The sequence below is a fragment of the Fukomys damarensis genome, unplaced genomic scaffold, assembly GCF_012274545.1.
Source record: "Fukomys damarensis isolate Sample0158 unplaced genomic scaffold, DMR_v1.0_HiC HiC_scaffold_23, whole genome shotgun sequence".
In the NCBI taxonomy this organism is placed as follows: domain Eukaryota; kingdom Metazoa; phylum Chordata; class Mammalia; order Rodentia; family Bathyergidae; genus Fukomys; species Fukomys damarensis.
In genome coordinates this window covers 50,071,948-50,086,393 of record NW_022900935.1, presented here as the reverse complement: position 1 = coordinate 50,086,393, position 14,446 = coordinate 50,071,948, and the positions used below count along the sequence as shown (strand labels likewise).

Genomic DNA, 14,446 nt, shown 5'->3' with positions numbered 1-14,446 from the left:
TCTAAATTTAAACGGGCATTAAGCCAAGGATGTAGCTGAGTGGTAAGACACTTGGCTAGGATGTAGGAAGCCCTCCGTTCTGTCTCCAGCACTGAAAAAAAAAAAAGGAATCGGCATTGCATGTTACATAAGATACGCATAAGTGGATCGTTACTGATAAGAAACTTCACTTTATCATAAACTACACTAATACTAGAAATATACCTTTGTGATCCACCAGACTGAAATCAACATTTCCTGTAAATTTCCTTGTGTTCAGGTTTTATAGGAATTATCAGAAGGTTTTTTAACTTGCTGCTGCTAATGTTTCTCGGTAAAATTTAAAAACTTCTTTATATGCTGGGTGTAGCCCAGGCTAGCCTCCAACTCACAATGATCCTCCTAAGTACTAGGATTACAGACCTACACTACCACACCTGGCTCAGATTCAGGTTTATGCACTTAGGTTTTGGTTTTTGTAATGTGCATATCTTTTATCAAAATAGAAAAAAGATCACTACCATTTTAGGAAAAACAAAAATGCCCAAATCGTAGACCTTTCCTGTGGTGCTTCCTGGTTTTTCCAGTTTGCTAGATCTGATCTAAATCCGTCACAGCCCTAACACTGTCCAGGGAATACAGGGAGTTTACAAATTCATACTCTGCTAAATTAATTTTAGAGAAGAGTTTCAGAATAACACTTTTAAGTTATGATAAAAGCCCATGTAAATGAGAAGTACTTGTCATCAGTGCTTGTCTGCTTCCTTTCTGTGCTTCTAAATGTGGTTATTACTTTTCTTCTAAAAGGTATGGCTTCCGGAAGCCACCACATGTGGAGCTGAAAGCTCGGCCAAAACTTGGAGAGAGAGAAGTTACTTTAGTTCACGTGACAGACTGGATAGAGAAGAAACTGGAGCAAGAGTTTCAGGTAAACATGTAGTGTTAGCTCATGTTTCACACCCGAGTACAAAATGCTCAGGGGAGAGCGGAGGTCCTGAGCTTCATTTGGGTCAGGATCCTCTTTGAGAATCCAATGAAAGCCATTCATTCTCACCCCAGGAAAAGCCACATATGCTCAAATGTAGGGATAAAATGTTAGGTACAGTTTTAAAAGCCTTGAAATTACCCACAGAATATTACTAAGTCTTTAGAGGAAACCCAGATGTGGGTCAGAGAGCAAAATGATAATGCCTTATACCAGTCAGCCTGCTGGGACTCTCTGAACTTTGTTTTGTTTTTGTTTTCGGGGGGGGTGGGGTACTGGGGATTGAACTTGGAACCTTGAGCAAGGCAGTCAGTGGATCCATTGAGTAAATCCCTGGCCCTCTGGCCTTTGTTTTGTGCCATATAAAATCTGGATTGGTTTGCTGAATAGTACCCAGCCTGTGGTCAGAGAAGCTGTGTGCTGCCCTTGTATTGTTCTTGCTCCCTTTAATTCTACATTCATGGGAACCCTTCTGTACACCAGGGGCCAGATACCCTAGGACAGTGATGGTGAAGCTTTCTAGAGCTTTCAGTGATACAAACGGCCCACTGCAGCACATCAACCATAGTTCATCATCACTGCCCTAGGACTGCGACATAAATCAGACCTCCCTAAATACCTTCTAGTGGAGTCTCGGAGTTTCCTAACCCAGAATTCATTCTCCAGGCCCGTTTTGTGGTTAGTTTGTTTTTTGGTGGGACAGGGTCTTGCCATAGTTCAGGCAACTCAGCTATGTAGCCCAGGCTGGCCTTGAACTCGCAGCGATCCTCCTGCCTCAGTGTTCAGGTTTTGCCTTTTTAAAAATTGTCTTGCAGTCCTGCCAGGTGTGATGGTGGAGATCTATAATTGCAGCCTCAAGAGGCTCAGGAAGATCGCTGCAAATTTGACGCCAGCCTGGGCTACAGAGTGAGCTCAAGGCCAGCCTGAGATACATTACAAGACCTTATCTCAAAAAACAAAACAAAAAGAACTTTTTTTCCCTAAGATTCACATGGAGTATGTGTTCTGGACATAAGAATTTGAAAATACTGTCAGCAGCTGAAGGCAGTTCTCTTAAATTACTGTTCTCGAGTACTTATTACTTAGGAATAATTTTACTTTTTTTTTTTTTTGGTGCCGGGGATCAAACTCGGGTCCTTGCGCTTGCAAGGTAGGCCACTGAACTGCTGAGCTAAATCCCTGGCCCAGGAATAATTGTACATGTGTACAGGAAATCAAAGGCTTCTGCTTCAGAGCTGATACATTGTTCATATATAGATATTTTAAAAATCTAGGGTATGGTGGTGCACACCTGTATGTAATCCTCACATTTGGGAGGCTGAGGCAGGAGGATCACAAGCTCAAGGCCAGCCTGAACTACAAAGGAGACCCTGTCTCAAAAAACAAAACAAAACAAAAAACGTCTAAAGCCTGAAATTATCATTAAAACAAAAAAGGGTGACAAAGCTGTTCTTTAATATCTCCCTGCAGAAAGTTTTTGTCATGCCAAACATGGATGATGTTTATATCCCTATAATGCACTCGGCCATGGACCCTCGCTCTACTTCCTGTCTCCTGAAAGACCCACCTGTGGAGGCCACTGATCCACTGTAATGGTGAAGATGGGTGTGCCCTGCATTATGAGACCCAGCTCAATGTATGGGGTTCCTGGCCACCGTCTGTGCTGTGGCACTAGCCTTTACTTGTGCCGCTGTACCGTCTCTTCAGAATGCTTCTGCCCTCTGCCTGCTGGTGCCCATTCCACTGTGAGGTGTCATTTCCTGCATCCGGTGACAGGTGTCTGGACTGCCTGCTGCAAAGCTTAGATCGGCCAAGGAGACTGAACAATTATCATGGCGGACCCAGAAGTTACACAATTCACATTGTGGCTTTTTAAAGTTTACCAGTTTTTACGGCAGCAAACAGCACATTCAGAGCGACGCTGTACAACTGGAAGACTTCCCCTGGCCTCCTCCAAAGCTTTTCCTCAGGCAGCTGGTGCACACTGGAACATTTTTTCCGCTCTATACTTTGTACACGTGATTGCAGCCCTCCATGCTCAGATTGTCGATGTGATAACGTGTGTGGGGAGTGGGATTGTGAGCCATGTCATTGGTGGTAAAGAGACAGGCATAGCAACTTACTTTTCTTCATATTAAATTATGCATTTTGGAAGCAACTGCCATAGAACACACACAACTTTCACTGGGATTTGTGTAAACATTAGGCAAAGCCATGAGATCAAACTATCCAAAGCCTTTTAACAACGAGGTACAATCATCTTGCTTCTAACTAATCCTGATTGTTTCCCTGAGACACAAGCATGTGTGACAATGACAAATACTTCACCCAAGGACAGATTGGTCTTCCTAGTCCGGGTGGGGTGGGCCCAAAGACCCAGATTTCCTGTGTGCTCTAGGAAGCTTCAAAGAGGGAAACGCTGTTCATCTGATTTAGGAAGGTTTTGGGGGCAGTTTTCTGATGGCCAAAACTGAACTGCTCAACTACTACCTGCTTTTAAATCAAGGCTAAAGTTTGCCTCCCATCAAACACTACATATCTCAAATTACATGTGACCTTCCTTTAATATTGCCAACTTAACTTTGTGCATTTGTGTCAGAATACTTAGTTTACAAGTTTGGGGGCTCTAACTGTATAATTTACTTTGAGAAGTAAACTTAATACAATTTTTTGTTTAAAGCTGCATTCAATCATCAAAATTACCTTGGGTAACTTTTGATACCTTCCATCTGTGGACAAAGCTAAGTGATTTTTTTTAAACAGCACCTTGCCTGACTTTAAAGAAATTAATATATTAAAGATATTTGAACCCTTTAATTGCGCCATTAAAACATTTCACTTACATTTGACCATTCCAGTCGGTGTTCTGTTCTAATTTCTCATTGTGTAGGCTCATCTGCCTGTCCGGAGTCCGCATGTCTTGTTCACTGGTCTTTATAATTTTGTGCAGTAATTAAAGGCAAAGGACTAGATGCACTACTATTGTACCCTATTGCACTTAATCGAATAGTACGTTGGGGACTTACAATCGCTTGCATTGTTTCACAAAATAAATTATTTCATGTCAAATACTAGATAAGCATTTAAGTTATTTCTGAGGTCATTAGGTAAGCTCAGAATAGTGAGCAGAGCACTTGGCCCTCACCTAAGCAGGTCAGCCATTCATCTGCGGTCACAGAGCAGTCCTTTTTAAGTGTAAAAGGTCAATTACAATAAAACACCGCGTTGGTTTGTATTGGGCCACTCCAGTTGGGTACCCCCCCACCCCCCAGAGATAGACGTCAGAAGGCAACAGTACAGTGGCTGGGTGTGGTGATGCACACCTGTAATCCCAGCAGGAGGATCAGAGTTCATGGTGAGACCCAGTCTCACACACTAGAAAAAATGGAAAAATGAGGGCCAGGGATCTAGTTCAGTTCCGCTGCCTGCCACTCGAGCGCAAGGTCCGGAGTCCAATACCCGGTACCAAAGAAAAAAAACAGAAAACAGGTCAGCATCATGTTGATTTCTGGAAAGGTTAGAGGGGCCTTTGTCATTAGGTTGACTCATACTTGTCTAAAGCTAAAAAGGCCTCCCGTTAACTTAAGGATGCAAGGCAGACTCCATACCTCGAGGTAGGTGCCATTTCCCTTAGCCTGCACTTAAAGAGAACGGAGTTCTGGCGCTGGGGTTTAGCTCAGTGGTTCCACCGCCTGCTTTGGAAGCAGCAAGGACCAGAGTTCGATCCCCGGTACCAAACAAAACAAAAAAAACCCTGGATTTTTTGGTTGCGCTACTGAGCTGGAACCCACACCCTTATCTGCTTGTCAACCTTGGGGCTCAATACCTAAGCACCAAGAATTGGTCTCCCTCACTTGCACCCTCGCCACTCAACACGACCGTGGAATTTAAAATTTCACCCGTAGTTCTGCCCGTAGGTTGGGACTACATCTTAACCTGTTGGGGAACACATGCGGCTCCAGCCCCGAGCCAGTTTCTGTCAGATCCCATGGTGGTCTTGCCTCCCCTGCCCGCCACTCCAGTCATCTCACCAACGCGGCAGCTCCGGACTTAGCACGCGATTTCGGGAGGGACAATGCACTGTACACGGAAAGGCACTCGTGGCGCGGCGGAGCCTGCTGCACCCGTTTCTGCCTCGTAGGGAATAAGGCTCCTCCAGCGGCCGCAGCCGTGTTGCTCGTGGTTAAAAGGGCCGCCCGCGAGGAGCAGGCGACCCCAGTTATGCGCGAGCGCGTGCTCTGGCGCCGCAGCTTGGCCCCCGGGGCCACGGACAGACGGCGGGGGCCCAAAGGCAGCGCGTCACCGACCACAGACACCAAGCTGGGGGCCAAATCATTTTATTGGGGGGCTTTGGGGTGGGGAGAAGGCGCTGAAACACACGAGACGATGCGATCCGACATCCTCGGCAGGGCTGGGTCTGCAAGATCAACAGAGGTACGTGAGCGTGGGCCTCTCCGTCTGCTCCCTGCCGCCCCTCTGCAACCGGCTCAGATCCCAGTTCGCATCACCCTCGTCAGCAGTCTAACGCGTGCTTTCATTTGTATCATCACAGCCAGCCAACTGCACCAAGGCCCACTCCCGGGCCAGACCAACTGCACAAACCCGCAAGGAGACGCCACTCACCGATCCCGTACCGCGGTCGCCGAAAAGGCAGGTGGCCCGTGGAGATTGTACTTAAAGGAGCATAACGGAAGTAGTAGGGCGGGCTTTATCGCTATCGACCAATAGTAAGCCAAACTACTGATCACATGCTGTTAAAAAAAATCATCTAATGATTGGCGGTGCTCGCTGAATCCTCCAAGGTATAGAGTGGTCACACACGGACCATAGAGTTTATTTGTTTTGCGGTACTAGGGATCGAACTCAGGACCTTGCACTTGTCAGGCAGGTGCGGCGCCACTGAGTTCTTCCTTTTTTTTTTTGTTTTTTGTTTTTGTTTTTTTTGAGACAGGGTCTCACTATGTAGTTGAGACTGACCTGGAACTCACCATGTGTAGCCCACCAGGCTGGTCTCGAACTCACATCAATCCTCCTGTCTCAGCCTCCCGAGTGCTGGGATTACAGGTGTGCGCCACCACACCCGGCCTCATGGTTTTTAAATTTTAGAAATTCTTCCTGGATCCAAAGCAAAAATGTGATTATTTTGACGAGTGTTTAGTGTCTTTCAGAAGATTGTGTATTTTTACTGTTGTTTAAACTCATTATTTCAGGGTTGGGGATGTGGCTCAGTGGTGCTGCCCCCTGACGCCCAAGCACAAGGACCAGAGTTCAATGCCCCTACCAAGAAAAAAAACCTTGTTATTTCAACATTTTTCACATCGTGGTACAGTGGGTACTTTGGGAAATGTATTGAAGTTTTCATTGTGACCTAAACATGTAATCAATTTTTACAAATATTCCACAGATTCTTAACATGAAGATGTTCTCAGTATCATGTACAGATATGACATAAAATATTCATAGCCTTGGTTGTGTTGTAATTACATTTGAACACTCTGTAGCCCAGGCTGGCCCAGGCAATCCTCCTGCCTCAGCCTCCAGAGTTCTGGGATTTCAGGCATGCACAACTATCCCTGGCTCAAGCAGTTGGACCATTTCTTATAAAGTTAAACATTCATTTACCATGTGACCCAGCAGTCCCTGGGTACGCAAGAGAAATTCACTGCATCCTTGATACCGCTTGTTCCTTGGGCCCAGGATTTGGCTCAGTGGCACTGCGCCTGCCTGATAAATGAGAAGTCCCGAGTTCAATTTCTGATACAAAAAAAAAAAATCATGTAGATTGTTCCTGAGCATTTACGGGATCCTCACTGTGGACCTCTTCCACGTCTGATCCTGTAAGGTTATCTAATAAATCCCTCGTAAATTATACATCTATTCTATATTGATTCTATTCCTCTAGAGAAGCCTAATACAGCTGTCTTAAGGATACTCAAAGATCACATTAATACCCCCAACTCCGGACCACAACATGTGTCACCCTAAGGTATCTGCCCTGCTTCTGAGCATGTGCTTTGTTGGTTCTACCTGATAAATCTGCCTGTGCCTCACAATGATGCCTCCTGAAATTCTTTTCCTAGAGGAGAGTCACAAACCCACCCACGGCATGTCGAGGCCCACGTCTTCTCTTTAGGGAGACTTCTTGGCACCCCATCTGGTCATACATACAGCTGAGTGCTACTTGTCAATAAAAGTACAGTCAACCATGGGGAGATGACATGTTTGGAAGGTTCTCGGAGGCATTTTTGCTGAATTAAAAAGAGCCAGACTCAGAAGAACATGTGATTCCATTTATATGACAACCTGAAAGACTAAACTGTAGGAATGGGGACTAAATCAAAGGACAGGGCTTCCAGGGACAAGGGTTACAGGGAGCATTCCACCAATGGACAGCATGAGGCGTTTTTGAGGGTCGTGTAGCTGTTCTGCATTTTGACTGTGGTGGTAGTTACGTGACTTTATGCCTTTAGCAAACTCATAGATGCGAAGCCGGAGATTTAGCTCAGTGGTCCCGCCGCTTGCCTTGCAAGCACAAGGTCCTAAGTTTGATCCTGGATACCAAAACAAACCTCAGAACTGTCCACCCAAACTTTTGCTGTATAAATTCTTCTTCAGTGCTTGGGATTCAACCCAGAACCTTTGCACTGAGGTGCGCGTGCGCGCACGCACACGCACACACACACACACACACACACACACAGCTTTACCTCGTGCTTATGAGGCAGGCACAGTGCCACTGAGCTAAACCCCTGGCCCCAGTTCTGTTTTCTTTTGAAAAGACACTGAAGCCATGCTTCCTCAGGCAGGACAGAATTTCTGTCCTTTAGATTATTATGATGGTAATTCACTCCTTTATGTTGGTACATAGTAGCAGTTCATTTTACAAATATGCCCCTGTATAGGCAGTGAGCTGAAGGGAGGCCAGGTCAGGCAAGAAAAGAACACTTGGAGAGCAGACTTCGTAATGCAGGAACCAAACTTTAATTTCCAGCACAGAATTTCTAGTATAGTATAGTTTTTTGTTTTTTTACTGGGAATCAAACTCAAGACCTTGAGCTTGCGAGGCAGGCGACAGCACCACTAAGCGAAATCCCTGGCCCTTTATAGTGGTTCTTTATCAGGTTAGCTAAGACAAAATATTCTGCAATACCTTGCAGTCCAAGCCAGGCGTGGTGGTGCACGCCTGTAATCCCAACACTCGGGAGGCTGAGGCAGGAGCATCGCTGTGAGTTCGAGACCAGCCTGGGCTACATAGTGAGTTCCAGGTCAGTCTCAACTACATAGTGAGACCCTGTCTCAAAAAACAAACAAACAAAAAAAAACCCCAAACAAACAAACTTGCAGTCCATGTGGCACATGCATGACCATCTCTGCTGATTCATTATTATATAACTAAGCCCCATGGTGTGCCTGCCCTAAACAACGGGATTGTGTCCTCAGGTACCCTCAGACACCTGGGCTTTGACACATCTCACAGCAGCCTCTACAGCCACAATTTGTTTTTCATTTCACTTGTTTATGGAATTTAGGTTTAGAAACCAATATTCTGCCAGGGATGTAGCTCAGTGGCACCACGCCTGTCTGGTCAGTGCAAGTTCCTGAGTTCAAAAAAAATAAGTAAGTAGCCAGGGATTTACCTCAGTAGTGCCACCACCTGCCTGGCAAGCACAAGGTCCCGAGTTCGATCCCCAGTACCAAAAAATTAGAGAGACAGGGTCTCTCTATGTAGTTCAGGCTGGCCTTGACCTGACAGCAATCCTCCTACCTCAGCCTCCCCAGTGTGGGAATTACAGGTGTGTACCACCATGCCTGGCCCAGAAAATAATTCACAATGTATGTACTTTGAGTATACAATTTAGTGGCTTTGGAATATTAACAAGGGAGGATGCACCATCACCACACTCATTGAGACAGGGTCTCTCTATGTAGTTCAGGCTGGCCTTGACCTGACAGCAATCCTCCTACCTCAGCCTCCCCAGTGTGGGAATTACAGGTGTGTACCACCATGCCTGGCCCAGAAAATAATTCACAATGTATGTACTTTGAGTATACAATTTAGTGGCTTTGGAATATTAACAAGGGAGGATGCACCATCACCACACTCATTATTTTCATTAGCCCAAAGAGAAACTTATCCCCCTTATCATCACTACTACGGTCTCTCTATGCCCTCCCCTTGCCCTAAACAACCATTAATTAATTAATTTTATTGAAAAAAAAATTTTCGGTACACCGGGGATCTAACTTGGGTCCTTGCGCTTGTGAGGCAGGCAGTGGAACCATTGAGCTAAATCCCGGGCCCATTTTTAAAATTTTTTATCTCTATAGATTTGGATGTTGTATATAATTTAGATGGTACAAAATGTGGTTAAGACCTTTAAGACCTTTTGTGCCAGGGATTTAGCTCGTGCCTCACAAGATCAAGGTCCTGAGTTAGATCCCCAGTACCAGAAAAAAGAAAAAGACTGACTCCTTTCACTTAGCATAATGTTTTCAAAGTTCCTTCCTGTCCCAACGTATAACAACTTCATTCCTTTTTAACTGCCAAAGAATATTCCACGAAGTGGATAAACCACGTTTTCTTTAGCCATCATTTCATAGACATCTGGGTTGCTTCTGCCACTGAGCTGGGTCTGAGGGTTGTGGAGGCTGAAATAAGGAATTTAACCCACTCTTTTAAAATAAGTTTTCAGGTTCTCTGACTCCCTTCGTGGAAAAAGAATTTTCAGGATGTGTCAGCAAAAGAGACACAAGAAGGTTCATTATTGACAGAGATATGGGATGCACTCGAGAGCTCAGAGAAATGAGCCACAATACAGTTGGGAACTGGGGATCTTTTGTGTTTTGGGTGGTGGGAGCCTGTGGAGTACTATAATCTGTAATCTTAGTCTTGTGTAGTGAGTAGGAGAGGATGGCCCACCCATGAGGAGATAATGCTCTATAAATATGGGAAATCCCAAAAGGGTAGTTTCATGGGTGAAACAGGATCATTTTAAAGTAGAAAAGGAATGGACAGGCTGGTTTGTAGCTGAGAGTTGCCTAGGTTTACTATTTTGGGTAAAGAGAGAGAAAGTAAATAAACTGGGCTTGTATTCTGAAACTGCAATTCTTCACAAATGTACAATTTTTAAAAATCTCCATTTCCTTATCTACTTTCTACCTAGTTTTTTTTTTCTTTTTTTTTTTTTTTTGTGGGGGTGGTTTGAGACAGAATCTCACTAACCTGGAACTCACTATGTACCCCAGGCTGGTCTCGAACTCACAGTGATCCTCCTGCCTCAGCCTCCCAAGTGCTGGGATTATAGGCATGCACCACCATGCCCAGCTAGTTGTTTTATTTTTCTTTTCTTTTCTTTCTTTCTTTCTTTCTTTTTTTTTTTTTAGTTTTATTTCTTCCATCCTACCTCACTTCACTTTTTGGCATAATGCTACTATGAACATTTATGTACTTATTTTTATATGGACATGTTTTTATTTCTTTTTTTTTTTTTAGTAGCTGCCTTTTATTTGGAAAATTTCCTTTGCTTTTTGCAATTTACTAAGTTTTGTTTCATCTTATTAAAGATTTGCAAGCAAGCAACCTTTTTAAAATCTGAGGTTCTCCTTAGAGTTGTTAAATACCGTAAATATTTATACCATTGTAGAATGCTTTTTATTTGTTTTTGTTTTTTGGTACCAGGGATAGAAGTCTGAACGTGGTGCTTGCAAGGCAGGCAGCAGAAGCATTCACTGAGCTAAATCCCCGGCTCACAGTGCTTTTTATTATGAGGAACAGAAAACTCATCTCACATTGGTTTAAATTGTAAAAGTAACCTACAGCTCACTCAATTTAGAAGGATGCGGGGTGCAGAGGCACAGGCCTATCGCCTCCAGCACTTGAGGGGCATCTGCTGGAACACTGCTGAGCGTTCAAGGCCAGCCTGAACCACAAGGCCAAGACCCTGTCTCAAAAAACAACCGCCTCCCCGCCCATAAACAGGAGAAGGCAGGCTCGGCTAGGCTCGGCTCGAGGCCACGCCCAGCCATCCAGGCGGCGAGCTCCTCCTCCTCCTCACCCAGCAGGTGCTTTACCGCTGAAGGGAATCACGGGTTCACTCCTCCAGCCTCCTACGAGAAGGCAGGTAGAAAATACTGACTGGTTGATTTATTCTGGAGCCTTCCAGGAGCTGGGAAGTGGGGTTAATCACATACAAACAACAGGAGTGTCCAAGTGGCAGTCGGGGCTCTTAGGAAAGGAAAGAAGTGAAATGGGTGATAAGAAAATAACCCACGGGGCCGAGGACGTGACTCAGTGGCACCTGGCAGGTGCAAGGTCCTGAGTTCAATCTTCGATATGGGAGGAAAGAAAAAGAAAGGGTGGGGGGAGAGAATGCAGAGAGGGAGAGGGAGGGAGGGGAAAGAAGAAAGAAAATAACCCACAGTTTGGGGGGTTTGGTTTTGCTTTTTTGGGGAGGGTTGAGACAGGGTCTCACTATGCAGTTGAGACTGACCTGGAACTCACTATGCAGCCCAGGCTGGTCTCGAACTCACAGCATCCTCCTGCCTCAGCCTCCCGAGTGCTGGGATTACAGGCGCGCGCCACCACGCCCAGCTCATAACCCACATTTTTAAAGGTACATTTTCTATTCTTCAAAATCAAGAACAAGGCAGCAATGTTTGACAATGCAGCGGAAAGGTACTTAATCTGTTTTTCATTCCCCTACTTATTCTTTGCAACCATCACATATCTGTACACACGTTCCTGATGAACGTACTGCAGCCTTGGAGGGTACAGACTTTGCCTATTCTCTCTCTCTCTCTCTCTTTTTTTTTTGGTACCGGGGGTCAAACTCGGGACCTTGTGCTGGCAAGGCAGGTGGCAGCACCACTGAGCTAAATCCCTGGCGCCTTGCCTATTCTAAACGTGGGAAGCCCTGGAGGGGAGACTGGGGGAGAAGCCTTTTTGGGAACTGAAAACAGCTGAGTAAGGCTGGAGCTTGGAGAACAAGGGAGGGTGCGGCAGGGGGGCTCCGTGCCCCCAGGGCCCTGTGGATCTTGCTAGAAGTGGGTTTTCTAAGAGCAAAGGGATGCACTGCACACAATGTGGTCACATCCAAGCTCCCTGATAGGACCTGGCACAGTGGAGCCGTCCCATTGAGAACTGGTATTTATAGGGTGCCTGCCCCACGGAAGACATTTTGCATACTTTCTGTCAAGCGCGTCCTGAAAGGTAACGTTGGTCCTTTTTTGTAGGTGTAATTCTCAGAGCAATCAGAGAGCTAGGGCTGGAGATTAATTTATTTACATTTCCACAAGTGATACATCCTGACTAGGGCCAGAATTTGAACTCATAACTGTTTGAGTTCAAAATTATGCCTTTGATCATTGTAACATGCCGCCTCCAGAAGAGCATCTTTTCGCCACCCTTGCAGTGCTGGGATTGAACCCAGGACCACGTAGGTGTTCTACCACTCAGCTACACCGCCCGCCTGCCCTCTGTCCTGGTCAAAACTATTCTTCGTTGTCGAGAGGTTGAGTTCATCCCACATTCACTCTTGCACATCTCACTCTCGAGGGAGGGTAACTGACGCTTCACCCGGTGAACCACCCAGGAAGCCACAGGATCAGGAAGAGAGTGGGAACTCCTAACTGGGAGAGGCAGTTTTTACAGAAGCCAGAGCCCAGAGCTCTAAGAGGAGGGGCAATAGAACGTTGAGTCCGAAGGGACCCAAGGGCAAATGAAAAGCCCCACGTTGGGATGGAAGAGGGGCAAAGACAGACAACTTGGTCAGGAGCTGCTGTTCAGAGAGCAAGGTGGCGGCTTGTCCACGCGTGTGGGTGGGGCAGGTGTTGCGCAAAAGCTCACGACCAAGAATGAGAACCTTCCTGTGGTTTCCCTTCATTTCCTACTTCTCCACCTCAATGTACTGGTCTTTATCTAGCCTTCCCTCCTGCCTCAGATAAGCATAGAGCATCTCATCACTTGTTCTTTGCTGTTTTTTCACTTTTGGAGACAGGGTCTTACTTATGAAGTTCAGGCTGGCCCTAAACTCACTGTGTAGCCCAGGCTGGCCTTGAACTTGCAGCGATCCTCCTGCCTCAGCCTCCTGAGTTCACCACCATGCCTGGCTCTTTTTCTTTTGAATTGCCTTTTTTTGCACACACACACACACACACACACACACGTGTGTGTGTGTGTGTGTGTGTGTGTGTTTCTGTCCCTCTGCCTGTGTACTAGAGATTGAACCCTGGGCTTTTGCACTGAGCTACATCTCCAGAATTTTTTTTTTTTGAGTCAGGGTCTTGCTAAATTGCCCAGTTTGGGCTCAAATTTGTGATTTTCCTGCCTCAGCCTAATGCTGCAATTACAAGTGTACATAATCATGCCTTTCTTACTTTTTCTTTTTCTTTTTTCTTTTTTGTACCAGAAATCAAACTCTGGGCCTTGTGCTTGTGAGGCAGGTGCAGAACCACAGAGCTAAACCCCCAGCCCCTGAGTTGCCTTTCTTTAAAGGATGGAGGCAGCCCTTGAGCCTCATACCTCCTGGCTTTGTCCTCAGAAAGGAAATGAGTCTTTTTTTTGGCTCTAAGTGCAGTCAGATTGGGTACAACCCTACCCATGAGCCAAATAAAGGCAGCCCCATGGGTAGCTGTTTTAGTTACCCATCACCCCATAACAAATGAGGACAAGAACCATTTTATTATTATTATTCTGTGTTAACTGGGCTCAGCCTTGAGGGGCTTTTTCTGCTGCACATGGTGTCAGCTAAGGACACCTGGGGGTTGTTTGAGCTCGAGCATCCCAGAGACATCCCTCAGCTGGAGCTGTTGAGGGGAGCAACGCTATTCTCTTCTAGCTGCCCTGTGTGTGGTGTGTGGCTTGGGCTTCTGTTATGGGGGTGGGGTAGGGTGAGGGTTGCTTTTCCAGAGGGAGCCCCTCCAGACAGAGCATGCTAACAGGACGGGAGAGGAAGCTGTTCAGTCTCTTGAGACTTGAGCTGGTAAGTCCCAGAATATCACTTCTGATCAAACAGTCACAAGGCCAGTCGAGACTCAGAAGGAGGGAGAATAAGCTCTACCTTGTGATGGGCCGTATCTGCAACTAGGAGGGGAAGGATTGTTCCAGATCTTGTACAGAAAGCGGCTGTCACACTAAGGACTGACCCAGCCTACACGGATGTTCACACCACCCAGCATATCTGCCCTTCCTGCAAGGCTGACCCAAGTCCTGTTCCCTGGCTTACTTCTGTGTTCTTGGTATCAGGAACAGCGCCTTGAACAGTTCAGTAAACTTTTAATGAACTGCTGTTGAAATCCTCACTTTTCATCTTTTTTGAATCACTGCACTAGTCAAATATGTTCTACACAGCTGGGCATGGTGGTGCATGCCTATAATCCCAGCACTCGGGAGGCTGAGGCAGTAGGATCGCTGTGAGTTCGAGACCAGCCTGGGCTACATAGTGAGTTCCAGGTCAGTCTCAACTGCATAGTGAGATCCTGCCT

The 14,446-nt window shown here is 45.9% G+C and overlaps 1 protein-coding gene, 1 long non-coding RNA gene and 2 other non-coding genes across 8 annotated transcripts in view; 1 reads left to right on the top strand and 3 right to left on the bottom strand.

Moving 5' to 3' along the window:
* The window catches only part of Tex2 (testis expressed 2), a 51,317-nt gene extending 47,260 nt beyond the window's left edge, over positions 1-4,057 (top strand). For both annotated transcript variants that reach the window (XM_010616764.3, XM_010616762.3), the window contains exons 10-11: positions 787-907; positions 2,435-4,057. In XM_010616764.3, coding sequence (XP_010615066.1) covers positions 787-907; positions 2,435-2,557 — 244 coding nt within the window. In that variant the 3' untranslated portion in view covers positions 2,558-4,057. The remainder of the gene's footprint in view (positions 1-786; positions 908-2,434) is intronic.
* A 1,075-nt stretch (positions 4,058-5,132) lies between these two features.
* LOC117287432 lies at positions 5,133-5,262 on the bottom strand. Its single transcript, XR_004518746.1, has one exon. It is a non-coding gene; the product is annotated as a small nucleolar RNA SNORA76 (small nucleolar RNA).
* Positions 5,263-5,285: 23 nt separating this feature from the next.
* The window catches only part of LOC104857073, a 16,921-nt gene continuing 7,760 nt past the window's right edge, over positions 5,286-14,446 (bottom strand). For 3 of the 4 annotated variants that reach the window (XR_778773.1, XR_778776.2, XR_778774.2), the window contains exons 2-4: positions 6,587-6,688; positions 5,588-5,715; positions 5,286-5,381 (exon numbers count right to left, since the gene is read on the bottom strand). This is a non-coding gene — a long non-coding RNA (uncharacterized LOC104857073). The remainder of the gene's footprint in view (positions 5,382-5,587; positions 5,716-6,586; positions 6,689-14,446) is intronic. The other variant, XR_778775.2, reaches the window with a different exon arrangement.
* Positions 5,450-5,517, bottom strand: LOC117287421. Its single transcript, XR_004518737.1, has one exon. It is a non-coding gene; the product is annotated as a small nucleolar RNA SNORD104 (small nucleolar RNA).